The 27,768-nt window shown below is 53.5% G+C and overlaps 1 protein-coding gene across 1 annotated transcript; it reads right to left on the bottom strand.

The window, feature by feature from the left end:
- On the bottom strand, positions 1-24,430 carry Mmp15 (matrix metallopeptidase 15). Its single transcript, XM_069992417.1, has 10 exons — positions 23,639-24,430; positions 13,186-13,334; positions 12,440-12,568; positions 11,029-11,336; positions 10,546-10,707; positions 9,712-9,965; positions 9,225-9,363; positions 7,453-7,603; positions 7,203-7,318; positions 1-5,695 (listed from the first exon to the last, which is right to left on the bottom strand). Exons 1-10 carry the CDS (start codon positions 23,789-23,791, stop codon positions 5,247-5,249), a joined length of 2,010 nt encoding a protein of 669 aa, XP_069848518.1. The 5' UTR covers positions 23,792-24,430; the 3' UTR covers positions 1-5,246.
- Between the last annotated feature and the right edge of the window lie 3,338 nt (positions 24,431-27,768).

The raw sequence follows: 27,768 nt of genomic DNA, 5'->3' as shown, positions 1-27,768 counted from the left end.
TAAAGAAGAAAAAAAAAGAAATCAGGGGAGTTTATTGACAAGGAAGTGGTGAAGGGAGAGGGAGAGATCAGGGCCAGGTTACATGGTATGGCTTTGAATTTGTTCCAAGTCTGATGACACACTCTATACTATTTTAAGGAGCCAGGAGGGAGCCAACACGACCTCATTTACGATGTTAAGACTTTCTCTACTGCATGCTTTGTTAATCCACCTTTGCACAGCTGGGGACTGTTGGTCATATGAGCCTAGAGCACCTGAGCTCCAGATATGACTGGATCGATGTTAAAATAATGCCTTAGTGGCCACCAGTGTCTCACCCTTGCAATCCTAGCTACTCAAGGAGCTGAGATCTGAGGATCATGGTTTAAAGCCAGCCCAAGCAGGAAAATCTGTGAGACTCTTGCCTCTAATCAACCACCAGAAAACCAGAAGTGGCACTGTGGCTCTAAGTGGTAGAGTGCTAACCTTGAGCACCCAGGCCCTGAGTTCAAGTTCCACGACGAACAACAAGATAAAAAAAGAAGCCTTTCAGAACCTCTGTGTCTCTTCAAGGCTGTTCCCTTGGTGCTGGCCTCACTCCAAGGCAGGACATCTGTGTGCCAAGACAGCCTATCTGTGGCTTAACTCACCTTGGATGCTCAGAAATGCCAGCAGGGAGGGTTCTACTTTCCCAGGGGTGCCAGAAAAAGTCACAAGAAGGTCTTGACTAGCTACATATGAATTTCCTCTTGTGCACACTTAAAAAATATTTTGGTGGCTGCTTTTGCTTTAGGTCATTTTTCAGATATAGTTTTATAACCTACATTGTACTCAGAACCATGAATCCCCCCACCCTTGCCTCTCCAGTATAGCTGGGATTATAGACATGTACCTTACATCTGGCTTATTGGTTGACATAGCATACTTCACTTATTTTTTGTCTGTCATGGTGCTTGAACTCAGGGCCTGGGTGCTACCTCTGAGCTTTTTGTTGTTCAAGGCTAGCTCCTACCACTTTGAGCCACAGCTCCACTTCGGGTTTTATCTGGAGAAGTCTTATAACCTTTCTTGCCTAGGCTGGCTTTGAACTGCAGTCCTCTTGTCTCGGCCTTCTGAGTAGCTAAGATTTTCCATAGCCTGGCATGAGCCACCAGCACCTGGCTCACTTAACTTTTTGTCCAGGTTGGCTTCTAATCTCTGCCTCCCAAGCAGCTTGAATGACAGGCTTGTGTCGCTTTACCCAACATGTTTTTGTCCACTTTGACCTACACCCTGGGATGCTGATAGTCTGTCCAGTTACTAAGGATAGAGTCACATCTACCAGATGTTATATATGGAGGGGAAGTTTCCTTTTAGAGAGGGGTCTCCTGTTAGAGACTGCCTAAGAGCATTCCTTTGTGCCTGCCAGTGTGGCACACAACTGCCCTTCCTCAGAAAGCCTGGGCTGCTTACAGCTCTGCCCTTAGTACAGGAATTTATTCTACTGTTGGTTGCAGTAGGCAGAACCTGTTCACTCCACAGCTGGCAGAGGCTGCTAGGTTGTAGCCTGTAGCAGGCATCACTTGCTTAGTGTTACAGCTCAGCAGTAGACAACGCCTGCCAGTGTTGAAGCTCCACTGTGAACATTGCCATTGGGGCCTTCTCGGGTTCTTGTCTTCAGAGAATGAAGTCCAAGACAATGGAGGATGAGGAGGAAGAATTTCATTCACAGAAGTATGTCAGTAAAGGCCACTGCTGCTCTGTGTGTCTTCTTACCCAATCCATTGTGTAATCTGTGTCCAGGGGTTGGTGATTGGTTGCCCCTACGAAGTTGAGGTATAGATCTGATCAATCAGAGAAGACCTGCAGTCACTGTGGGTGTCTGCAGACCTGAATAGATCTCAGTTAGGACTATGAAGAGCTAGGAAGGATGGTGGTGGGACATTCTATTCTTTATAACTGGGATTAAAAAAAGAATCTTGTATTTTCCATAGCCTGGTCTCAGCCAGACTACGGTCCCTGCCAAGCCAGCAATGCCTTCCATTGCAAGATGTCCTCCAGGGGCCTTTGGCCCTGACTAATCTACTGAACCTTTTAGCTTTTTCAGCTAAAGCCATCTTTTTTTCCTCTCAGATCTTCCCAAGAAGCAGATCTGAGAGAGGCCGCTGTCTGAGGTTGGGAAGAATAGTTGAAAGGTCCACTCTGGGATCTTTGGCTAGCTTCCCCTACCTAGGTGGCTGCCTGGGTTTAGGTAAGTCCTGACTGGGCAGGTTGGTTGCTCTGGCCTGAAACCATAGGTTTAGGGTGCAGCAGGCCCGTCCTGTCTGTGCGCTGAGAATGACTTCACGGCTGGCCATCTTCCTCTGTGATGGCACCAGGGTGGGGAGGTGTGGGGGGCATGGGTTGTCCTGTGAGCCTGGGACTGACGGGGATGGAGGTGTGGGTCTTTTGCAGGGGAGACTAGGGTGGGGCCTGGATCCCAGGGGCAGCAATGCCTCAGAGAGGAGGTGACGCTGCCCAGCGGGTGCCTGCATATCCACAGAGATGTTAAGACACCAGCGGCTCCAGCCATAGCTTCTCTACCTGTCAAAGTGTCAGTCTAGTGAAACCTCAGCACTGTTGTGAACAAGGCATACCTCTCAGCCTGTTCTGTAGACTTTTGAGTTCAGAGAGGTGAAGTTACTCACCCAAGGACAGACATATCTTGTGCCTGGAGCCACGGTGGGCCACCTAGGCTTCTGTAGCTGTGGGCAGGCTGGGCTCAGGCCTGTTTAGGCAGGGTGGCAATCTGGAAAAGGCAGGCTGCAATTTGAAAAATCTGTGCAGTGTGGACAGAATGAAAAGTGCATGGAAGGGTTTTCTCTAGAGAAGGAACCAAAAGAAGAAGAAGCAAAACCCTAAAGGCAAGTGCAGGGGCCATTTGGGATAGGGCTGGCAGCCTGGCAGGGGGCCTCAGCCCTGAGAGGTGGGCTGAGGGACAGACCATACCATCTTTTGGGGCTCAGGACTCCCAGTGTTTGCTAGGATAGCTGGGAAATGACCATCTCCTGCTGCCTTCTGACTTCTGGGATTGGGGGGGGGCAAGATGGGGGATATAAAGTCTGATAGCCCAGGGCCCCAGAGGCAGGACTGGAGGACACAGAAGCACAGGATGCTCTTCCTCTGGGACCTACATGAGGGTCCCACTGGGCCAGGGCGGCTGTGATGGACAGGAAGCCAGCCATTCCTTCCGTGGGCTGGCCAGAGAATGGGCTCTGTGTGCACCACAACAAAAGGCTTTTCTGCCAAATGGAGGGGGAGGAAGAGGCCTGGCCAGCTCAGCCTGAAAGGAGGCTCTATTGGAGACCCAGGGGTCTCAGATCCAAGAATGTTTCTATCCTCCTCTTGGTGGCCCAGTAGTGCAGGGCTGCCTGCAGGTTGATCCACCTGGGTCTGGTCTCAGCAATGGGGTTTCCTAGCTCTGTGACCCTGGCTAAGTCACTACCTTCTCTGAGGCCCATAAAACGTAAGTGAAGAACATGCTGGTCGGCTGGGGCCAGCACCACACTTAGCATGTGTCCAGCACCCTCTGTTCATCCCCACAGCTGGCCACCCCCTAAGGCCACTGTACTACCACAGGAATGGGCTAAACCCAGGTGTCAGAGGCTTTGAAGCACCAAGCTGCACAAATGAGAGAAAAGGCTGGAAGGAAATGCTCAGCTGGGGGAGTTGTGGTCACAGTTTTTGGTTTCCTTTTAATGCTTTCATTCTCTCTCTCTCTCTTTGGTGGTACCAGGATTGAACTTGGGGCCTCACACCTTAATTCTTTTACTTGGAGATTAGTGAAATGTAAAGGAGGGGAAAAAAAGATGCGGAAGGGACAGGGGCCCCAGTGAATTTATAATCATATTCAAAAATAGAACAAAAACACTGTAAACCCAGTTACTAGCCAGATGGAGACTGGGAGGATCATGGATTCAGGACAGCCTGAGTAGAAAGCTAGCATGACCATCTCAAAAACAAGCCAAGTATGTTGGGTCACATCTGTAATATCAGCTACAGGGAGGTACAGGTAGGATACCATATAAGGCCAGCACAGGCCTTACAGAGAGGGTTTCAAACCCTCTCTGTAAAACAACTGAAAAAGCAAGAAGAGCTTGGGGCATGGATCAGGTGGTAGAGAGCTTGCCTAGCAAGTGGAAAGCCCTGAATTCAAATCCCAGTAGTGTACAAACAAACCATTGAATCAAGAACTAGTGGCTCCTCACGCCTGTAATCCTAGCTACTCAGGAGTCTGACATCTGAGGAGTATGGTTCAAAGCTAGGCTGGGAAGAAAAGTCCGTGAGATCCGTATCTCCAATAAACTACAAAATAAAAATAAAGAATCCAAAAGTGGAGCTGTGGCTCAAATGATAAGAGTACTAGTCTTGAGCAAGAAAAAGCACCCAGGCCTTGAGTTCAAGCTTCAGGATGGACACACACACACACACACACACACACACACACACACACACACACACACACACACACACACACACACACACACACACACACACACACACACACACACACACACACACACACACACACACACAGACTCCTGTGGAATGTGGCTTGGGGTCTCTGGGCATGAGGGAGGCAGGACTCAGCTTTCCACCTTTGCTGAGATCCCTTCCACCAGAGGGCCTGGGAAGACCTGGACAAAGCTCTTCTAAGGGTCTGAACCTTCTGCTCTAGGGAAGTGTTTCAAATAGTTTCCCGAGGAGCAGAGGCGCTCCTCTAGGATGGGACAGAGCCTCACCACTCAGAGGCCAGTGAATACTGCTGTGGCTCTGGTGTCCCTGGGTAACAGGGTCTTCCTAAGGCAGATCCAAAAGTATGGGGGCCCTATTTGGGCCCCTTCAAGACAAACACAGGCATCTATGATAGCCCTGTGGCTCAGGGTGAGGAGCAGCCAGGGCAGGAAGACGCTGCACAGCCCTGGGTGGGCTTCTGTCCTCTGTCCTCTGTTTCTCTGGCTGTGTCCGTGCCACAGGTACTTCCCTGTGTGCTACAGACAGAAGTACATCGAGAGAACTCTAAGCAGCAACCTTCCCCGGGTCAGGAAAGCAGAAACACACACTCAGTTAAGGTGCCACAAAGAAAGGAGATACCTGGGCATAAATAAACAAGGAGGGTAGGACTGACAGAGGACTGTGTGGCTGGGAGATGGCCAGCCCTGAGCACCAGGTGGGAAGGAGGAGCGATGGGCAGGGGGTGGAGTCAGTCAGGCCCAGGGGGTGGAGCCAGTCAGGCCCAGGGGGTGAAGTCATACCCACTCCTGCAGGGAGCGCTTGCAGTAGAGCAGCACGCGGGGCGCACCTTTGCGCTGCAACTGTACCAGTGCGAAGGCCAAGCCCAGCACGCACAGCAGGAGCAGCAGAGGTACCAGCACCATGACCACATTCACCGTCCGAGCCACCTCCTCCATCTGCACCACCACTCGAGTACCCCCCTCCTTGTCCTTGTCCCTGTCTCTGTCCTCACCAGCCCCACCGCCCACAGTGCCATCTGTGCTGTCACCATCCACCCCAGGCTGTGCATCTCCGTCGGGGTTGAAAGGTGGACGTGCCACATCGGGCCATCGGGGTCCGGTGTCCACGTGTTCCTGGCAGCCCATGAAATCTCTCAGGATGGACTTGGGGTAGCCGGGTTCCATCCTCAGGCGCTCGTTGTCAAATTTCCAGTATTTGGTGCCCTTGTAGAAGTAGGTGTAGGCTGTGGGGACAAACAGGCCAAAGTGGCTTCAGGTCTGGCCCAGCCCACTAGCCAGAGACCCTCCCCAACTAGGTCCAACAGAAAGGGCCCCAGCTTTAAGGACCCTCCTTGGGATTGAGGCTGTTTGTAGCCCAGTGATAGATGGCTTGCTTAATGTATACAACCCTGGGTTCCAGCATCAAAACTAAAATGAAACAAAAAGGTGGGTATGGTGGTCCAAGCCTGTAATCCTAGTTACTTGGGAGATAGAGGCTGGAGGATCAGGAATTTGAGGTCGGCCTGCAAAAGTTAGCAAGATCCTATCTCAAAAATGAAAGAGAGCTGGGTGCTGGTGGCTCACGCCTGTAATCCTAGCTACTCAGGAGGCTGAGATCGGAGAATCATGGTTCAAAGCCAGCCCGGGCAGGAAAGTCTATGCGATTCTTATCTCCAATAAACCACCAGAAAACTGGAAGTGGTGCTGTGTCTCAAGCGGCAGAGTGCTAGCCTTGAGCTGAAGGGCTGAGGGACAGTGCCCGCACCCAGAGTTCAAGCCCCATGACCGACATTAAAAATAAAGGGGGGTTAGGGCTATGGCTCAAGTTGTAGAACACTTGCCAAACAAGGGGCCCTGGGTTCAATCTCCAGCATTGCAAAACACACAAAAACACACCCCCTTTCTACTTGTTTCTCTGAGCAGTTTGAAATCTGCCTCTTTGCAACTTATAGAAGAGGTCTAGATCCAGGGTGACAGGGCACAGAAGGGACCTGCAGCTGCTGGTTTAAGGCTGCCGTCAGGTAGTCCTGCTGCCTGGCCTGGGATTAGCTTCTTCCCACAGAGCAGGAGTCGTGCTGGCTGTGCAGCCTGGAGCCCACGTGGACCTGGGGTGCAACTTGACACTACCTTGGCCTGGCTCTCTGTCCTTGGGTATCTGGCCTGCATCCCACGGACACTGGGAAGGGCCAGGTTCAAAGCAAGGGGTGAACTCTGTGCCTTGCTGAGCATGAGACCAGAGCAGCTGCACACTGACTTGCCCACACACGGAAGCCTATGACTAGTGGGGCACTGGCAAAGCAGGCTCTCCCCAGAGCCTACCCAACCAGAATCAAGACCTGGAGCGAATGGTTTTCTTAACTGCCCTAGGCATCCTGACGGAGAAATAAAAGAGCTATGGCTCTCTGTAGCTCAATTATAATGACAGAGATCAGGCTTCTATTCCGGGCTAACAGGAGATGCCCAGAGAGAGGGCCCAGTCCATCACACATTGAGCCATGCCCACCTCCCAGACACTGGGACCCAGAGCTGCTGTGCTGTGTGGGCAGCAGGGCATTCTGAGCATCTAGCTATGCATGTGAGTCACCCTGAGCTGGCATTTGTCCCCCCCACCCCCAACCCCTGAGCCCTTTGCTCACGTTCTCTGTAATAATGCAGGGAGGGCCAGAATGGCCTGACAGGCCTGGGTGTCCCAGGCATACCCAGACAAGAACTATCTCCCATATGTATGTGAAAGAGAGGCTGGCCTGGTACCTGCATCACTGCTCAGGAAGGCTCCTTTTGGGGAGATGGGGACTCCCTGCCAGACGCTGATGGGCTTGGGGTAGCCAGGGTCTCCATGCTGCGTCTCCTCATTGAAGCGCCAGTACCTGTGACCAGAAGCACCAGGCTGTGGACTTACAAGTCCCTCTTGGCTGGGCCCATCCCCCTCAGGCAGCAGGCTCTGGCTGGGTAGGCCAGAGGGTGGCACCTCCTATCATTAGAGAAGGGGAGCTCTGCTAACCTGTCCTCCTGGAAGAAAAACGTGTGGCCCGTGGGCTCCCACCAGATGGCCGTGTCGATGCGGTCGTACGGGATGCCCAGGCCATAGCTGGTCAATGGCTGGGGGTAGCCAGGCTCCAGGTTCGCTTCTCGGAAGAGCCAATAGCGGTCACCTGCAGGAGGAATCAGAGAGGAAGGGCCGAGGTTGAAGGGTGTACATGGTGAGGGCCGGGCACAGGAAATGCTCTTCTGGGCCCAAAGACCATTCATGCAAAAACTTGCAACTGGGTGCTACTCAGGAGGCTGAGGATCGTGATTCAATGTCAACCCGAGCAGAAAAGCCTGTGACACTCTTATCTCCAATAAACTACTCAGAAAAAGCCAGAAGTGGCACTGTGGCTCAAGGGGTAGAGAGCTGGTCTTGAGCAAAAGAAGCTCAGAGATAGTGTCCAGGCCCAGAGTTCAAGCCCTAGGATCAGCAAAACAAACCAAAAAACTTGCCCATCTCAACACACACATGCACACAGCATGCTTGACCTTCATACACTCAGGACAATATAACATAACACAGCTCACCTATGTCTACACAGAAGGTACTAAACTAATGTCTGACACTCCTACCAACAGGCTACACATGGGATGTCTTCCTGACCTCAGAGGTTCAGAGGAATCAACCTATCTTTCTTTCCTTCCCTCCCTCCCTTTTTTCCTCCCTCCCCCACTCTCTGTGTGTGTCTCTCTCTCCTCTCAGGTACTAGGGCTTACCTTTTTTTTTCAAGGCTGGTGCTTTACCACCTGAACCACAACTCCACTTGCAGCTTTTTGCTAGTTAATTTTAGATAAGAGTCTATACAGGGCTGGGAATGTGGCTCAGTGGTAGAGTGCTTGTCTTGCATGCATGAGGCCCTGGGTACGATTCCTCAGCACCACATAAGCAAAAAGAAAAAAGCCGGAAGTGGCACTGTGACTCAAGTGGTAGAGTGCTAGCCTTGAGCTGAAGAGCTGAGGGACAGTGCCCAGGCCCAGAGTTCAGGCCCCACGACCGGACCCCCCCCAAAAAAAAGGGTCTATACAGACTTTCTCACCTGGGCTGACTTTGAACCTTGATCCTCACATCTCAGCGTCCTGAGTAATTAGGATTATACATGTGAGCCCTCCCCATGCCTGACACAACCTGCTTTTAGTGTGAACTGAATCCTGTCTTCAGGGAACTCTGCCTGAAGGCTCAAGCTAGCAGGGGCTGGAGACCATGGATCCATTGAGGGGGCTTCTCCTCAATGTTCTGCAGACACACTATAAAATTCCTGCCCAGTGGGCTTAAGGACTTGGTTAGGAGGGCCAGGCTACTCTTAAAAGAACCCATTCTTTTTTGTTGACTTGTCTTATTTTGGGGGGTCTTAAGACATAGTTTCACTGGATAGCCGAAGCTAGCCTCAAAGTCTCCATCCTCCAGCTTCAGTCTCCTCAGTACTAGGATTACAGATGTGAGCAATCAGGCCCAGCCAGGAACCCATTCTTAGGAAGGAAGAGGGAGGAGGAAGGGAAATGAGGCTAAGCCTCTGTGATCAAGATGGATGATACACTGTTACTCATTCCGACCTGCATGGCCTCTGGATTCCAGGGCCTGAGGTCAGCCACCTCCCAGGCTTGTATCTCTCCACCCTCACCTGGCTGCCAGGCTCTCAGAGTAAGCCCACAGTGTGGACACAGGACCACACATAAACTATAGCCATTTACCTTTCTCTTCTCTAACTCCAAAGATCAGGGCTTGAAGGCTACCTAGCCTCAGCTTACCTTTGAAAAAGACAAAACGCCCATCCTGGCGTTCATAGGCTGCACTGATGTCACTGGGCAAACCACGCCAGAAATGGCCAATGGGCATAGGATAGTTGTCCAGGACACGGTTGTGCCGGACTCGCCAGAACCAGCGTCCCTGGTGGGGGGGAGATGGATGTTGGTGAGCAGCATCTACAAGCTGCCTTGGTTGGGGGAGGCTCCACCCCCATAGAAGGCAGGGATGGAGAGGGGAGGGTTACTAAGGCACCACACAGTGTAAGGAGAGCCAGGGCAGTCCTGGGGAAACTCTCTGGGCTAGAAGAAGGCACTTGGACTTGCTACATGATCTTTCCAACTGGAAAGGGTCTGATGGCCCCCAGGGGCTGCTGAGGGGTGGCAGGCAGTGCCCAGGCAGGCAGGCAGGCAAAGGCCTGGGTGGGCTGAGCAGGAGCAGTCCTGCTCTAAGCCAGGGACTGAGGGAGGCAGCTGGAGGCTGGGGCCACACCTTGAAGACGAACATCTCTCCTCGAAGCATGGCCACTGTGTCAAAGTTCCCATCACAGATGTTGGGGCCGTACTGGTCTGGTCGCTCTGTGGCTCGGGGCTGGACAGGGGGGCCTGGCTTGGGGGGCCGGTCTGGCTTCCCTCCTGGAGGTGGTGGCTGTGGGGGTCGAGGGGGCCTCTGATCTGGCCGGCCTGGCTGTCGGGGTGTCACAGTGGGAAGAGGCCGGGTGGGATGTGGTTGACCATCTGGGGTGCCTGCAGAAAGAGGTGGGGCGGGGCAAGAAATGAGAACAGCCCAACCCCAGAAACCAGGCCAAATGCAATGTTCTCCTACTCAGAGTCTGTGGCCCCAGGGCCCCTGGACCATCTGGCACACACACAGGAAAAGGTCCTGTCTGTTCACAGCAGCCCCTCGCTCACCCAATATCATCCTGAGGGGGTCCTGACACCTCCTTTTTGCAACCCCCTCATCAATCTTCCCACTGGACCCCAGTCTCTGCTTTCCCTAAGGGAGCTCAGGATTAGTGCAGAGCCCAGGCCTTGACCCTCAGAACCAGGCCTCGAGGAAGTGTAGCGGGAAAGATGGCACCTGGTACAGCAGGACCCCTATGATCTAGAAGGAATGTGGCAAAGGCTGAAGAAAAAAAGCTCTGTCATCTGTGTCATCTGCCCATATGGCTCTAAGCGAGGCCCAGGCATAGCATCGCCAGCCCTGGGTTTGACACCATCCGTTACTGAGGGGCCCAGGCAAGTGGTCATCTACAGAAGGGGTCAGCAGCACAGCCTGTCTTGTAGGGCTGGGAGGTGAGATCGATGGGTAACAAAGGCTTCTTACCATAGAGCTGCTGGATGCCTCTCAGGTCATCCTCAGGCAGCTGGAAGTTGTCTGTGTCCATCCACTGGTAGAATGGTGCCATGATGGCATTGGGGTTGCTTGAGTGCTCCAGCCCCAGTGCATGGCCCAGCTCATGCACCGCCACCAAGAAGAGGCTGTTTCCTGTGATGGGGCAGGCAGCATAATCACTCTGGGTTGGTCCAGGATCTGGCCACCCACTCTGGATGGAGGCTGACATAAGATCCTGCCCTTGCTTCTGACGTTAGCCTATCTGAGACATGGGTTCAACTAACCCTTATTTTCCCACCTGGCCTAGACTGAGGCCAAGTTCAGGGCTCCAGAGACCTGAACAGGGGGACATGCTCCCCTCCTGAACCAATAACTGCTGAGCCCGCTAGCAGGGACTGAGCCTACTTGCAGGGGCTGGGCCCTGCTCCAGCGCTGCCTGCCTGCCCTGCCCCTACCCTAGCCAGCTGTCCTTACCATGCAGGTCAGTGCTGGAGTAAGTCCAGGGTTCATCTGCGTCAAAATGGGTGTCCCCACCTAGGCCAGGGCCGGGGAAATAGGCATGGGCCAGAAAGCCACCTGTGCCATCAAATGGTGAGCTGTCACCGTGGAAGCCAGAGGCAAAGAGTACCATGATGTCAGCCTCCTTCTGCCTCCGTAGCTGGATGTCATCGTAGGGCACCTCTTCGAAGGCCAGGGGGGTGGCCTGCTCCCACACTTGGAAGGCCCTGCGCACCGCCTCCAGCGAGTGGTACCAGCCCAGCTTCTCCGTGTAGTTCTGAATGCTGCAGGTAGGATGGGGGGGACATGTGAGTGGATACACAGCCCTCAGGCTACCGTCCTCTCTGTCCAATGCTAGCATGTTCTCTGGCAGCACACCAGGTCGTCACTGCTGTTACCGTACTTTGACGTGTACTAGGACTTCTCAAACCCCATAGCTCATTAAAAGATCACTGAGTAAGCTTGCATAGGGGCAGATAAGGCAGGAAGTAAATGAACGTAGGGAAGGGCCTAGGAAATGGGGTACAGGTGGCTGAGGTTTGGGAAATAGGCCAAGGAGTTCTAAATGCTAACTCATGTTCAAAGCCTAGTTCCACTTTATCTCAGGCTGAATGCAAGTGACTTAAATCTCTGATTTCAGTTTCATCGTCTGCAAGACAGGGGACAAGGAGTGGTCATTTCTCCCTAGCCTGAAGGCCAGGTGGCCTGGAGTCTGCCCATGATGGGGAGCTCAAGTTAGATGGAGTATGCTGCTGCAGATGCTTCCAGAAAATGTGAAAGGAAGTTTGACTGGTGTGCCATAAGTTAACTCCAGGACCTGAGCTCCAAATGATCATGAGAGCTGGGGAGTTCGTTGTTGTGGTTGTTTATTTTGAGACAGGGTCTCAGTATGTAGCACATGCTGACCTTAAATCACACAAATCCTCCCGCCTCAGCTTCCTGGCGGGATTACAGATGTGTATCATCACGCCTGCTCTTCCTTAGGAGATAGCACTCAGGGAGGGGCTGTGCCTAGAAGGGAACTGTTGGGGACCACCACTTTAGGCTAGAGTTGCTCAAGGATTTAACAGAAAGGAAGAGGCTTGCTGCCTGGCATTTATGGATACCTGAACCCAAACCTGGCTTTGCAGCCAGACCTTACCGATGCAGGAGGCCACAGGGTCTGAGCCCACAGCTCAGACTGCTGGCCAGCAAGGGGCAGGGAAGGACAAGGCAGAAGAAGCGTAGAGTCCTAGCCCTCCCTGGACGGATGCTGCATAGATCGCAGTTGGATATGTCAGCATGGCAGCAGACGGGACCATCTACAATGGGCCCCTGTGGTGGTTGATGGGAGAGGAAGCCTGGGGCTCAGCCCTGACTTAGGCCAGCTCCCTGGGCCAGTTGTTACCTGAAGGTCAGGTGGCGGTTGTTCCACTTCCTCCCAGTGAGGGCATACCGTTTCCGCCGCCTTCGCAGATTGGCTTTCACATGCACCCCGAACTGGTCTGGCACCCCACAGCGGGGCCGCTTCATCCACCTGGGCCATGGGTATGGAGGGGTGAGTTTGGAGCCTCCCCAGCACACATGCTTGCTAAGGCTCCACCTCTTCCAGGCAGTCCATCTCTTCCCAGATCCACTCCCCCCCCCATCCCACCCCAAATCAGGCTCCATCACAGGGATGTGATAGGGAGACTGTAAGTATGAGTTACAGCAACATAGGCACAGTGGTCCTGTGTTAGAAGACAGGGCCCACAAGTGGCTCAATAAAGGTGCCACCCAGGCACGGGAGGGGTGTTCCAGAGGCCTCCTGTCCCTAGTTAGTCACACTGTTTCTAAAGGTATCATTACCTCCATTAGAATCAGAGCAAGGCTTTGTGGGATAGAGCTTATGTACTGGGCCTCCCTATTGTATGCCTGTGGCAGACATCACTAATCAATCACTACATTCTTGCTGCCAACCCTGGATTCTGCCTCTGGAGATTTCTCAACACAAGGCTTCAGGCAACCACTTGGAACGGGCATGGAGGGCCAAATCATTTCTTATCTAGGCCACTCTTTTTCTGGAAACACCACACATGGAGCCCTCCTGAAAGCAGGCCATCAGGAGAGCAGGTGTTGTGGGTGTCCCGGAGGGAGCAGGTGGGAGGGACTCACTCCTTGGTCTCTTCATCCAGCACACCCGTGACGGGGATCCCATAGAAGCGTTGCATCTCTGCAAGGGCGGAGGCCAGGATCTGAGCCGAGCGCATGGTGGACATGTGGCGGCTCGGCTGGGGCAGGTAGCCATAGAGCCGCAGCCAGTTCTGCAAAGAAGTATCATCCTATCAGCCAGTCCTGGCTCTAATCCCTCCAAATAGGCACAGCCAGCCTCAACCAACCCTTACCACCTCCACTCTCAGCCTGGAAGAGCTGCCATCATTTCCTGCCTGGGCCCATGTGAACCTCTGTACTGTTCTCACCCAACCTGCAAGGCAGGTTTTGCTCAATCCTATTTATAACCCTTAAGTCTCCCCTGCTCAGAGGAAAAGCCCATTCTTTTTTTTTTTTTTTTAATTTTTTATTGTAAAGATACTATATAGAGGGTTACAGTTACATGAGCAAGGTAATGAGTACACTTCCTAACGAGCATTGTTACCCCCTCCATTGTTTTCCTCCTAGACCATCCCTTCCCTCCCTACCTTCCCCAGGTTCTTTTTTTTTTTTTTTAATTGTGATTAAGTGATTACATAATTTCCCAAATTTCACAGTATTGTGGAATAATGATGCTCATTTAAAGTCACAAGTTCATTCTAACTTTCCTGGAGCAAATTGTCTATCACAGTCTATAACATATAATGGTGTACACATATACACAATACATGTGATCAGCAGCATGGGGGTATTTAGTAGTGGTTCGACCAGATGAGTGGGAGTTCTTTGTTTCTTAAGTCCTGTTAATTTTGTCGTATCACCTAACATTTTGGATTTAGCATCCACTTATCAGGGAGACCATGTACCGTTTGTCTCTTTGCTCTTGGCTTACCTCGCTCAACATGATTCCTTCTAGCTCCATCCATTTCCCTGCAAATGCCATTATTTTGTCATTTCTAATGGCTGCATAATATTCCATTGTGTATAGATACCACAATTTTTGGATCCATTCATCTGTGGTGGGGCATCTGGGTTGTTTCCATATCCTAGCTATTGTGAACAGTGCTGCAATAAACATGGAGGTGCACGTGTCCTGTTGTTCAGGGTAGATGCCTAGAAGTGGTATGACTGGGTCATAAGGGAGGTCAATCTTTAGCTTTCTAAGGACCCTCCAGACTGGAAAAGCCCATTCTTTAGGAGGTACTGGTCCCTCATTACCTCATTCTGCCTTAGCTCTTCTGAGCTCACTCCTCCATCCATCAAGCTAGGTAGGCTTCAGCCTCAGAAACTTTGTACTGGCTGTTCCCATTGTCTATTGCCTCCTATTCCTTTAAGTCTTTGCTTTAACATTTCCTCATGGTGTAGAGAAGATCCTACTGGTTTACCTTCTGCCCCTTGTCCTCATGGCCTGCACTTATCACCATCTGACATACAATATACTCCACTTTGCCTAGCTACTCAGGAGGCTAAGATCTGAGGATTGCAATTTGAAGCCAGCCTAGGCAGGAAAGTCTGTGTGAGACTATCTCCAATCAACTTCTCAGAAAAAGCCGGAAGTGGTGCTGTGGCCCAAGTGGTAGAGTGCTAGCCTTGAGCACAAAGAGACTTAGGGACAGTACCTAGGCCCTGAGTTCAAACCCCAAGGTCAGCAAAACAAATAAAAATGAAGAAAACATTCTCCACTTAGGTGATTATGGTTCACTGTCCCCATTAGAACAAAACTGTGTCCATGAGCACAGTCTATAGTAGCGGCCCTCATTACTACACTGGCCCCTCCAGAGGGAATCCCTATGGCTTCAAACAGGCTGCTAAGGACCCTTAAGGATTCAGAATCTTTCAAGATTCTAGCCTCTCACCATGCAGGAAAACCAGCCCTGACATTGTTGCCAGCAGACCCTGACATTTCCAGGAGGAAGGAGAGAGGGTCAGGCACCATCCATGCCTAAGAGGATGGGACAACGGCTTGAGGCCCAATCCTTCCTCTGCTACAAACTCTTTGGTGTGTCTGGGACTCTGTTTCCTCATCTGCCAAACAAGGAACACTGTGAGATGTGAGGGACACAGCCTCTAGCAAACAATGGGGATGCACATCTCTTTGCAGAGCTGGCTGGGAAAATCTTAGTCACTGTTCATCTATTAGCCAGTCTGTCCATCTGTCTGCTCACCCATTCTTCCTACCAGTGTTTCTGAGTACCTTATCCCTACCAGATAACATGCCAGCTGGGAGTTGGGCTGGGGGACACAGCTAACGTATTTTGTCCTCTAAGGCTTATGGAGCCCACAGAGGAGACTTTGTTTTGCAAGTCTTGGAGCAGATGAGTTACTTGAAGACACAGAACTGTGAGTCTGGCTGAGTAATGGTAAGAAGGAGCCTTTGGTCCTGCCCGCCTGTGCCCTTGAGGCTAAGAACATGGTATTCATGTGGGAGGTGGGGAACAGAGGCCAGAGGCTGCTAAGGGCCTTTGACCACATGCAAGCCTGTCCTTCCTACCTTTCTTGATCACCAGAAGGCCTGCTCTGAGTGATTCTGAAACGGAAGAGGTGTCCATCCCAAACCCCGAGGCAAGATAAAAGCTAGACACAGTGGCTGCCCTGGGCGGGGCTCATGCCCACACATCTGCCTGCCGCCAATTGTCACATCCAACTCCTCAGGCAATTGCTTCCTCTGTGTGTCTGCCCAGTCCGAGCCAGCCCAGCCCTGCCCAGGCCCAGGCATGATGAGCAGAGTGGCTGAGCTAGTCATAGGTTGGGTGTGCAGGCACCTCTCCGGGGCAGGGAGGCAGAGTCACAGCAAGGCAGAGGCTTGGGCTGAGATGCCCAGAAAGCTGGGCACGTTGGACCTGGCCACATGGAGATGTGACTCCATGCTTCTATGCTCCAGCCCGGCCTCACTAAGAGGCTGATTAGGGCCTGTTGCAATCCTAGCAAAGTGCCCAGTAAGTGTACAAATGGCAGAGGCCAGGGATCTATCTGATTGTCTCTAGTGCTGGCAGATTTCTGCCTCTCTCAATAAGACTGGAGGATCCCCTCCCCTCAACTGGCCAGACTCCAACAGAGCCATTGTACAGGGCAGCTGGAGAGGAGCAGCCCCTGGCCCTTCCACCACTCTCCTTGTCTCTGTCAGCTGCTGGCCTTGTCCTTTTAAGCCCTGAATCCCACCCCCTCCCCCCTCCCAGTCCCTATGATGGGTGGTTGTGGGCCCCCTTGTGAATGTGGTTTTCCTGGAGAGGTGTGGGGAGGCCAGAGGGCATGCCCACAGGCTTGGCCAGCTCTTGGCAAAAGGCATCCAGCTGGAGGTGGGGTAGGGCGGGCTGGCTGCTGACAGATGAGGGCACCTCTGCGTCACCTATTTGCATAAGGTAAAAATATCTCGGGAGCGCAATCACAGGCCACCCGAGGAGCTGATTAGCCTGTCTGCAGAACTACAGGGGAGATGGGGGAAGGGACCTGTCTGCAGCAGAGAGCTCCGGGGACCAGTGGGGGGACAGGCCTGTGCCAGCTCAGGGATACCAGGAAGTTCCCAAGGGTGTGCGTGAACCCTCCTTTGCACAGACAAGCCCCCCCGTTGAGTCCCCAGGAAGCATGCTGGTGACAAATGTCTCTGCCGGGTGGGAGGGAGGCTGAGGGACTCTGGTGTCTTCCGTGGTGGTAGGGGACAAAGCAGAACTGCGGCCTTGGCATAGACTGCACAAACGTCCGACGCCATGGTGAAGCTAGACTAGAGCAAGCATGTGCTCAGAGTAGCTGAATGGCAAGTGCCAATAAATCTGCCAGGCGGCCGCAGACACTACCCATAGGGTTGTGGGCTTTTCCCCCTTCCTGCCACTCTACCTCATGGTCAGTGTGGGAAGCTTAGGCATGGAGGCCATGCTGGTGGGACCCCGCTGGGTGTGGGGCTGGCACAGGGCCTGGGCTCCACTACCCGCAGGGCAAAGGAAGGGAACAAGTCTGAGGTTGTGACCAGCCAGTCCCAGAGAGGGAGAGGGGAGGCTGTGTTCAGCTCTTGTACCTGGCTGTAAAAACTGCCCCTTTTCATGTCACAGGAAGGGTGAGTTACATAGGCAAAGCAATGTTTCTCAAGCAGGGAAACTGAGGCTCAGGGCAAGTCAGTAACGGGCAGAAGAGTAGGAAGAGTGACACAGGGCATGTTGGCCACTATCCATTGAGATGAGGGGAGGGGGATGGGATGGGGGGGGACTCTGGGGCCACTAGACCCATTCCATCAGCAGCCTGAGTTTGGTTGCTGCAGGAGACCCTAACAATGGGACTCTCAGCCATTTCTTTCTTGAACTCCAGACCCCATCCTATAAGTCATTACTGACACCACATTTAATGCTCACCACCTTCTCTGAGAGGGTGGTAAGCATTCCCATTATACAGATAGCAAGGTTCAGAGAGGGTGCATTGCCCACAGAGGGTCCACACAGCTGATCTAGACTAGAACTAAACCAGTCAGCCTTGGCTGTTTCTGAAGTGCCTCTCAGACTCCTCTTGGCCCGAGGCAGGGACACTGGTCCTTCTCAGAGCACTGGGGGAGGGTATCTAATCCTCTCTGGCTGGGTCTGGGCACCGAGCCACATCAACCCTCTCCCAAGACTGCTGAGACAGTACTGGACAAAGCAGGCCGGCAGGGAGAGCTGGTCTGAGAGAGATCGATATCGTGCCATAAGCAGCTGTGGGGGCAGGGCAAGGGGCCAGCTCCTCTGGCCCCTTATCAGACCCTGGGTGATCATGGCCTTGAACGGGCCACACCATGCCATCCCCTGGCTCATATTGCTGCTGTGGAGCACTTGTGGGCCAAGGCTTGCACACCCACTCATGCTGCTGACAGAACAGAGGCGGGAGACACCCTCCCACCAAAGGGAACCCAGAGAGACTATCGTGGTTAATTGGAGATTCGTCTCACAGTCCCATTCTTACTCACAGTCTTTTAAAGCCATCAGCCCAGCTAGAGCCGCTCTGAGGCCACCAGGGACCACAGCTGGGCCAAGGATTCATCCAGCCCAACCTCCCAGAGACAGGCTCCAGCTCCACACCAGGCAGGCTAAAACCACCGGAGAAGAATCACCCTGGAAAGCTCTTTCCCGGGCAGAGCTGTCTGTCCACCTAACAGACCTCTGGGAAATGGACTGTGACTAAAACAACTCCTTCCCTCCTCTGCAAATGGGGTCACCAAGGGCAGGGCTGAAAGCCCAAATGACCAGGCCATCCATCCTTAGGGCTTGCTTCTCCATCCTTTAGGACAGCATGGTCCATAGGTAAGGGGCTCTGGAACCTTTGCTGACTTGGGCCCTGGAGTTGCCTGCCATTATGCATCTAAAGACCCTTCCAGGGTTAGGTGGCTGGGACTCTGGGTGGTGGGGACATCCAGCCAGGGAAGTAGGAAGGAGGCATTCGCCCAGGCCAGCCCTTCCCCCACCCACCCCCAGCCTTAACCTGGAGGAAAAACAAATGGGTCCTTTGGCCAGTGGGCGGGAAGGGGTGGAGAGAGAAGGGCGGGCCTCTGTTTGCCAGGAGTTTCTAGGTTAGCTGGGGGCCAGGCTTTGGGATTTCACCCGGAAATCACTCTGTAGGTGACACTCCTAACAGGGCTGCCAATAGGGCAGGCCTGGGTGCTGGGGGGTGGAGGTGGGGGTAGGGAGGGGGGAGGCTAGGCTCCCACAGCTCAGGCAGTTCAGGCCTTACCACGGAACCCTCCTTTTCACTGGCTCAGGCCCAGCTGGCTCCTGCCTGAAGGCAGAAGGGCGGGCCATTTTGGTTTGAACCTGAAGCCTTTAACTCAGCCTGGGGCGTGAAACTCCAAATAAACCAGACTGATCTGGATTCAAATTCCAGTTCTTTAGTCCCATATAAACAGAATCTTCTTGGTTGCCTTTTTTTTGTGTGTATGTGCCAGTCTTGGGGCTCAGGACTGTCCCTGGGCATTTTTTACTCTACCACTTGAGCCACAGTTCTACTTCCAGCTTTTACCTATCTATCTATCTATCTATCTATCTATCTATCTATCTATCTATCTATCTATCTATCTATCTATCTATCTATCTATCTATCTATCGTGGTTAATTGGAGATTAGTCTCATTGGCTTTCTTGCCTAGGCTGGCTTGAAGCCTCAATACTCAGATCTCAACCTCCTGCATAGTTAGGAGCCTGTAATATGGAGTTTTCAAGAGCTTCCTATGTACCCGGTGCTGGAGCTTGAGGTACGGAATACAGAGCTGGCATCTTCACACCTCCATGACACAACTGTTTCTGGGGAATGGACAAGGCAATGTCCAGAACCACAGGTCAGCCCTGGAGAGCTGATGGAGAGACTTTGGCCTTCAGGCTTGAAAGTTCTGGCAGCTCAACCAGAGTAGCACCTCCCGGAGCTAGCTTGTGGCTGTACCAGGTCCTCACCCGTCTATCTTGTCTACCCTGACCTCTGAGGAGAAGAGGCTGGGCCTTCTGTTCATTCCTCCTGTTTCTTCAAGGGGAATAGAGTCTGGTAAGTAGCATCATGCTATGTTTCTCTGAGCCAGGCCTAGCTCACAAGCCTCTACCCCTCTTTGTAAAATTATGTTGTATTATCTTTATTCAGCTTCTCTTGCAGCAAAACCTGTCCCTTTCTTTTGAGGGTCCAGTCCTACGGCTGTTGGGTCTCCAAGCACCCTCAGTTCCAATGTCCTGAGAAGCAGCCCCTAGAAGAGTTGATTCCCCACCCCTTGGGGGGGGTCTTATCCAGCCAGAGGTTTCTCTTTGTGTATCTCAGCTGCCCTCAGGGGTGCATGGACCTTACATTTATCTTTAGGTTCTCCCAGGGGTTCCCCCAGCCTCTCTTTGCTTCTGCTCAGATCATACATCTCTGATCCAAAGCAGTGCTGGCTATAGGATTTGCCCCAACTGATTGTCCAACAGTGTGAGCCACTTACGGTCTCACTTGAGATGATACCAAGATGTTACTTTGTTCTGAGCTTGGAGGCAGTGATGCCCCCCAGGGACCACCACACCTAGCCTCAGCCAGAAACGAATCCCACAGGAAGGCAGAGGTGGTAATAGCTAGAAACATCTGGATCAAATAACAAGGGGCATGGAGGTGCTTTTCTGTGCCCACAGCATTGTTGGCTGGCATCAGGGATCTGGGCGGCAGCGGCTGGCTTTTAGGAGGAAGTCTTCTTGAAGGGGTGAGGGTGGGGGTGGATTATTTACCTGTGATTTTCTGTCCACATTCGGGAATGTCTTTTAAAGGTCTCTCTGCTCCTTGTGTAGGACAAAAGTAAGGATAAAAGTAATGTTTGTGTCGAGATGTGACAGTGGCCTGTATCTTCTCTGAGCAAAGCACAGGGTGGCAGCTGGTAGGGCCAAGAGGGTAACCCAAACCCAGAGACAAGGATAGGGGTGGAATGAAAGGCATGGTCCCATCAAATCCCAGTGCCTAGGTTTGCCATTCACAGCAGGTCTCCTGCTGGGTGCCAGTGGCTTCACAAATTAGAAGCAAGAGATCTGAGGATTTCAGTTCAAACCCAGCCTGGGAAGGAAAGTCCGCAAGACTTGCTTGCGTGTACACACACAAAAGCTGGAAGTGGAACTGTGGCTCAAGTGGTAGAGTGCTCGCCTTGAGCAAAAAAGCCTAGGGAATAGTTCCTAGGCCCTGAGTTCAAGTCCCAGGGCAGGCACAAGAAAACCCTCAACACAACAAAATAACCCAGACTGCATAGAGTGGAGCCTGTATGTTAGCAGCAAAGAGAGCTGAGAAGATTCAGTCTCAGTTGGTTCCAGGAATGTGACCCTTGCCATGATCCTCTTCTCAAGGGTGAGCATGGGGCCTCTGCAGTTTCTTCTGCATAGTTAAGAAAGAGTATTAACACCAGGGGACAGGGAGGCCCCCAGAGACCAGCAGTGAAATGCTGTAGTGATGGACACACAGAAAAACTGGGGACTGTGGATCTCCAGTCAGCTCTTGAAGGTCAAAATAAGAACTCACACGGATCCCACAGCTCCTTTTGTGTGTCCCTCTCAGTGGCCAGCTTTTGGCAGAAAGACATTTGGGTCTGTTCCAGGGAAGTGGGTCTGTTTGTGTCTTGGTGCAGGTGGCACCACACCTGTGAACTCTAGCAGCCTGAGTCACCACCACAGGGCAGGTTGAGAGCCTGAAGTTATGCCTAGGGCACAGGGAAGGAAGGGGTGGGGAGAGACAGAGCTCTGAGGTAAACTAAAGGTACGAAAGTTGACCAAGTGTAAGCCAGACAGAGACCTGACTGGGGGAAAAGCTCTGCTCATTTGGCCACAATAGCTGAAGACTAAGATCTGACATCAGGCAGGGGAGACCAGGCAGAGTAGCTCTGACTGGGCCTCTGGGAGCTGGGCCTGGAAGGCTGCAGGTGAGCCTGCCCTCTCCTAGCACAGGCCAGCCTTCCTGACCCCTCATCCCAGCTAGGACCAAACAGAGAGACAGGGGTTGGCCTTGGTTTAGGAGCCAAAGTGTTCAAAGAAGGTCCTGGTCATGAGCTGCCTGGGGGTCAGTTGTGGCCACTCTGGAGTGAGACCCTTGTGCAGGAGGCTGTCTGGACTTGGTACTGCTGGACCTAGGAGTCTCTGAGAAGATGGACTGGCTGCTGAGACCACTGGACCCTTTGGACCCAGATCTGGAAGAGGACTAGGCCTTCCTCAGCAACATATACACCAAAGCTAACTCTAGGACCTAGAACAGCCCAACCTATCTCCAGCACTCTATCCACTGTGTTTCTAACCTCATCATCCCCAGTCCATAGCCCAGGCCTAACCCAAACTGTCTCCCAAGAGTAGGGCTACATACAGACACAATGCCTAGCCAAGGCTACCACAGGCTTAGGGCCATGGCTTGTGGCCTTAATGCTATCAGGACTCTCTTTCCAGGAGGCACTGAGCTGTGGGGACTTCCTCTGTGGAGAGGAGGTGTGTGTGTGTGTGTGTGTGTGTGTGTGTGTGTGTGTGTGTGTGTGTGTGTGTGTGTGTGAGCTGTGGGGACTTCCTCTGTGGAGAGGAGGGGTGTGTGTGTGTGTGTGTGTGTGTGTGTGTGTGTGTGTGTGTGTGTGTGTAGGAGTGATGGAATTGAAGCCAAAAGAAAGAGCGGGAAGCCCCTGAATCACAGGTCCAGCCCTTCAGCTTCTGCCTGGCACACTCAGAGGCCCAATCACAATGCACAGACACAGAAGCCTAGACTGGTCTGTTCACTGCTCAGAGTGGGGTTGCCGCCCCTAAACAGATGATGAACTCCTTAAAGGTGAGTTTTCCAATGTCAGTCAACGCCCACAACCTCCTCTATCACTCAGGGCTTGGAGCACAGGCAATTCCTGTAAGCTATGCTGGGCTGGGCTCCTGGGGCCTGCTCCAGGAGGAAGTGCAGAGCAGGTGGGAGAACCGTTTTGGAGATGTGATAGGAGTCTGGGAGGAATTCCCTGCCCTTTCCTCACATTTTACATTAAAGCAGGGTGGCGAAGCGTTCGGCTTCCATTGGAAAATGTTCTCAGGCAGACTAGGGAGGTGGGGAAGCCGCGGGAGCTGGGAGGGAGCGCAGCAGACTGCAAATAGAAACAGCTCTGGCTTGAGCCTGCAGCCTGGGCAGCCCAAGGGCACCCAGGCCGGGAGTCTACCGGAGCCCGGCGCAGAGGCAGCTCCAGACTGGTCCTGGGCCCCTATTCCTCACCCAGCCCTCTCATCTACTGGGCAGGGAGCAAGGCCTTAGAAAGTCGGGGAAGAACGGACCCTGGCTGTGCTCTGGGGCTGTGGCGCTGGGGTACCCCCAGGAGCTGAAGGCGCTGATTGGACCCCGATCGGTGATGGTCACTCGTGGGACCCCTCCCCCCTTCCAAAAAGAAAAGGCGTGGAGTCTACTCTGTCTACACCCGCCTGGGTGTGGGAGCGCTGGTGGGAAGAAGTGGGGCGGCAGAGGAAGGGAGATAAGGTCTCTCTCCCTTGAACCCTATCCGGGCGTGGGGAGGCTTCCGCGCAAGAACGCAACAAAGTCGCCAAAGCGCCGCTGCAACCCGAATCTGGTGCCTCGGCGGGTCACCCCCGCCCCGCGCCCCGGCCCGCGGCGCCACCAGACTAAGGGCTCTGTGAGCGGGAGCGCTGCCCAGCCCCAGCTCCGCCCGAGCGCCCCCACCGCAGCCCCCTCCCCACTCGCGAAGAGCGCCGTGCGAGGCCAGCGAGGCTCTCGAGGAATCGGCTGCAGAAGAAGAAAGGAAGGAAGGATCAGAGTCCGGGGTTGGGGGCGGCGGAAGCGGCTCCTGGGACTCAGGCTGGGCGGGTCAATGCCCGGGGCAGCTGCAGGGTGGAGGGCGAGCGCGAAGCCCCGGGGCTGGGAAGCGGGTCGCTGCAGAGCGCGGGCTGGGTAGGGCGCCCACCAGCTCCTTTCTTCCCGATCCTTCTCCCCCACCAAGTCCCACCTAGATCAGGGGGCGCGGCTCCCCTCCCCCCCCGCCCGGGCCCCCGGTGAGCGCGCGGGGCAGGGGTCCTCACCTCCGCGTGGACTTCGGCGTCCTCCGCCACGGTGCGGCGGCTCAGGCAGCCCAGGAGCACCAGGAGCAGCGGCAGCAGCCGGGGTCGCGCCGCCGCCTCCCGGCCGCCTCGGAAGCCGCCCGGCCGTGCGGGCGCGCCTCGATCGCTGCCCATGTTCCCGGCTGCACCCCGGGGTTCGCCCGCTCGCGGGCACCGAGCGGGTGCCCACGCTCGTGTGGCAAACTTGCGACGGTCCTTGGTTCCCGGCCCGGAGGGCGCACGGTGGAACTCAGGCTCCGGGTCCCCTCGGCAAATCCTCAAGCCCGAGGAGAAGCGGGCAGGGCCCGGCCGGGGCTGTCCACCGCACAGCCCCTCGCTCTCTGCGCCCGGCGCAACTCCGGAGCCTTTGTCTGGCTCAGCGCTCCGGCCGCCCGGTCCCGCGGCGCCCCCTGCGTGCCCAGCTCCCTCTGTCCATTCCCAGGGCCGGGCGCTGCCCGGAGCGTGCGCCTCCCGCCTCGGGACTCTGCTCGCCGCCGTGCCCTACCGGGCCTGGGTCCCCAGGCAATCCCGGGAGGAGCGCAGGGGACCGGCCCGGGAGAGCGAGCGATCGGGAGCGAGCGAGAGCCAGGGAGCCGGCGCCAGACGTCCCTGGCGAGTTCGGCGTGGCTCCCGGCGCTCCCAGCCTTCCCCTCCGCTCCCGGCGGCCTTTAAAGGGCCAGTGCGCTCCCGGCGCACGGACCCGAGCGGGGGCTGGGGGCGGTACTCTAACCCAAGTCTTCCTAGTGGCAGGTGCCGGCAATGGGGTTGCCCTGGCAGGTGGGTAGTCCTTTTACTCTTCCTTAAGTGTAGCAACACCCACCCCCGCGTTACTCTCATTCCAGCTTCCAGAGAGCGAGGATGGGCCCCCCCAACTCTACCTCACGCGAAGAGAGGGTGCAAGGAAGGCGTGGTCTCCGTTGAAGGGCAAGAATGAAGATCCCGCCTTCTCCCATCGGTTGGTTTGGGTATTGAAAACCCTGGGGCAGAGGTAGGCTTGCAGGAGGGCTTGGGGACATACCCCAAGTGCCTACTTTTAAGCGTAAGCACATACATACATGCATACACGCATACATGCATGCATGCATACATACACATACACACACACACTACACGCGCACGTGTTTAGAAGTTGGTTGTCCAGGGTCCTCCATTAAAAAAGCCCGAGAGTCTTTGTCTCTGCAGATAACTTTCCTTAGGCGCAAGGTTGGGCGGGCAGAGGGCAGGTTTACAGGTTCCAGAGGGGCACGGTTGCAGTCCCGCATCCCCACTTCCCTGCCTTTCGGATGTGGGCATAGTTCTGAATCTGAGTCTCCAGTTCTCAACGAGCTGGGGGTGAGGGTTGCGTAAAGAATCTGGTTCCTGGTCTACCTACACAAATTAGATTTCCAAGCAGAAGACAGTCACTCCTTGGCCATTATTATGTCTGACAAAACAGTCCGACAAAGCACGGGGGGGGGGGGCAAAGCTTCCTGCGGAGTTTATGTCCCAGATTTAAGTTTATTCCGGGAGCAGCTTGAGATCTGATGGGTGTGGATGTAGGACGCCAAGGCCCCTGGTCAAAGGCGTGGCGAGACCCTGGATTGGCAGGTGGGGTCACAGGTGAAGGCAGAGCTCGTTGGAGCGAGGGGACGGAGACCTCACTTAGCTCCGCAGATCCGGAAATGGTAGCTTTTCTTAGGGTGGTTTTCTCTAGTTGGCTCTGCAGACGCCCCCAACCACTCTCGTTCCCCGGAAGTGGGACCTGGCAGGGCGCCTTAGAAAAGGTCTATTGGAATCCACCTGCTAGGTGAGGAAAAAGCACCAACCTGGCACTGTACCAGGTGGCTTGGCAGAGATTACCTGGGAAAGGAGCTTGGAGAAGAGGGAGGGAATGAAACCCATTTCCACCAGCTTCGGGGGCTGAGGTGTATGAGGATACAGGAAATGGAAATGGGATTCTAAATTCTCTACTTTGAAATTTGCTTTTGGGGAAGGTACAGTGGTCTTCATATATGGACCATAGGGCTCAGTCATAGAACAACACACACAGACACAGGCACACACACACACACACACACACACACAGAGTTGCCCTGTTTAACCAGAACACATTGCAATTTTATTTTCTATAGTAAGAAAGGAGTTCAGGAACTTGGGCAACTTTTGTAGAGGCCTTGTGTTCAGACAAGTCTGGTAATTGTTTTCATTCCCTTTAGAGAGGTGCCTTCCTGTTGTCAGTCCTGCTTTAAGGAAATGGCTTCCTCTACAACTATATCATATACAACTATCCATTGTAAGGTGACTAGGTTTCTACCCTGTCAGTTAGCCACTAAAATCTGAGTAGGACGTGCAGGACAGAGGGGGAACATCTAGTATTAAACATTACCCATATTTTCTAATATCCTTTCATCTATACCAGGACTCCTCCATGTCCTTCTCCTTGTTTTATTCTTAGAATATTTTGCATCAAAGCCTAGCTAGACACAGCATTTGATAGCAGTTTCATTTTGAGACCCTGGTGTGTGGCAGGAGGTTTGTACAGAAAGCCTTGCATTAGAAGTCAATCACTAGCTGGGCGTTGGTGACTCAAGCCTATAATCCTAGCTACTCAGGAGGCTGAAATCTGAGGATTGCAGTTCAAAGCCAGCCGGGGCAGAAAAGTCCGTGAGACTCTTATCTCCAGTAAACCACCAGGAAACCAGAAGTGGCGCTGTGGCTCAAGTGGTAGAGGGCTAGCCTTGAGCTGAAGAGCTGAGGGACAGTGCCCAGGCCCGGAGTTCAAGCCCTACAACTGACCCAAAAAAAAAAAAAAAAGTCAATCACTGGGTGATTGCCCTATTTCCAGGGCAACCTAATGCATGCTATTCATCTCTCAGGGTTTGTTTCCTTATTTATAAAAGGAGGGCTCTGGCCCAGCTAATAGGTGAGGTTCTTCTATGCATGAAAGTTGTGGCGAGCTACAAGGAGGCCCAAGACCCCATTCTGCCAGGGATCAATGGAATCCTCAGGCATTTAAATAAAACCAAAGCCAAATCTACAAAAACTTTGCAGCTTCATTCACTTTTAGTTGCTTGCTTTCACACCAGTCTTGAAGGGGTTACCCAGGTAATCAGTGCTATCATTAGCTTTGAGATAGATTACCCACAGGTGTTTGGGCCACGAAGGCAATGGCTGTTTCAGACTTTGGAGGAACTCAAACCAGTTGAAACCATTTGACTGGGCCTATGTGGATTCCCAATACATCATGTACATGGAGGTCTTGAACGATTCCGCTTTTCCTTTTGTCTAGTCACCTCAGATCACCCTGTTTCTTTACCCCCAAAACATTGCTAACCCCTATCCCTATGGCGGTGGATTTGAGACTTGGGGCTCCTGCCTTCACACACTTGGCTGCCTGGTGAATAAACTTTCTCTCTGGCAAAACTCAGTTTTAGTGATTAGCACAAGGTGAGGCAAGCAAAAGGGCCTGGTAACAAGGCAGTCCTTGGGGCTTCTGGTGCCAAGACAAAGTATAAACAAACAAATGGAGGTAATTCCTCTCTCCTTTGGAAACAACGTTGGGGTGGTCTGGAGAGGTGATGGAAAGGGCCAGACTGTCAGGTGGAACTCAGCCAGTAAGGCCTTGAGATGACCATTCTCTGCCCTGCAGGGAACATCTGAGAATGAGGCCAGATGTGTTGATTTGCACACTCCCTGGTGTAATAAATGCTCATCAAGAGCATTTCTTCCATGCATACCACCCACTCAGGGGCAGACCCTAATCCACTTGGGTCTCTTGTCTATCACCCAATTGTCTACTAGGTTTCTGGGGGGCACATCTCGTATGGAAGAACCCAGTGGCTTCTGCAGTGTGGTGCTGGCTGAGTGCGCTCGGCTCTGGAGGCACACTCCTGGTCTGGGTACCTGCCAAGCCCCAGTGCCCAGCCCCTCCCCCTCAGCAAGCTCTGCTTCCTTCCCCCATCACCACCTTTCATTCTCCATTGAAGAGCCGCTTATTGATCTTGGCCCATTTCTCAAAGTGGCTGTACTCGATTCCATCCTTAGCCCAGCCCGCCTCCCCCAGGGGAGCAGCCCCAGCCAGTCATTTGGGAAGTGGAAGGTTAGGAATGAGGATTCTTCTCAGTACACCTCGC

Source organism: Dipodomys merriami, unplaced genomic scaffold (genome assembly GCF_024711535.1).
Source record: "Dipodomys merriami isolate MVZ:Mamm:240054 unplaced genomic scaffold, mDipMer1.0.p SCAF_41, whole genome shotgun sequence".
NCBI lineage: Eukaryota > Metazoa > Chordata > Mammalia > Rodentia > Heteromyidae > Dipodomys > Dipodomys merriami.
The sequence above is the reverse complement of the archived record's forward strand: the minus strand, read 5'-3'. Positions and strand labels throughout refer to the sequence as shown.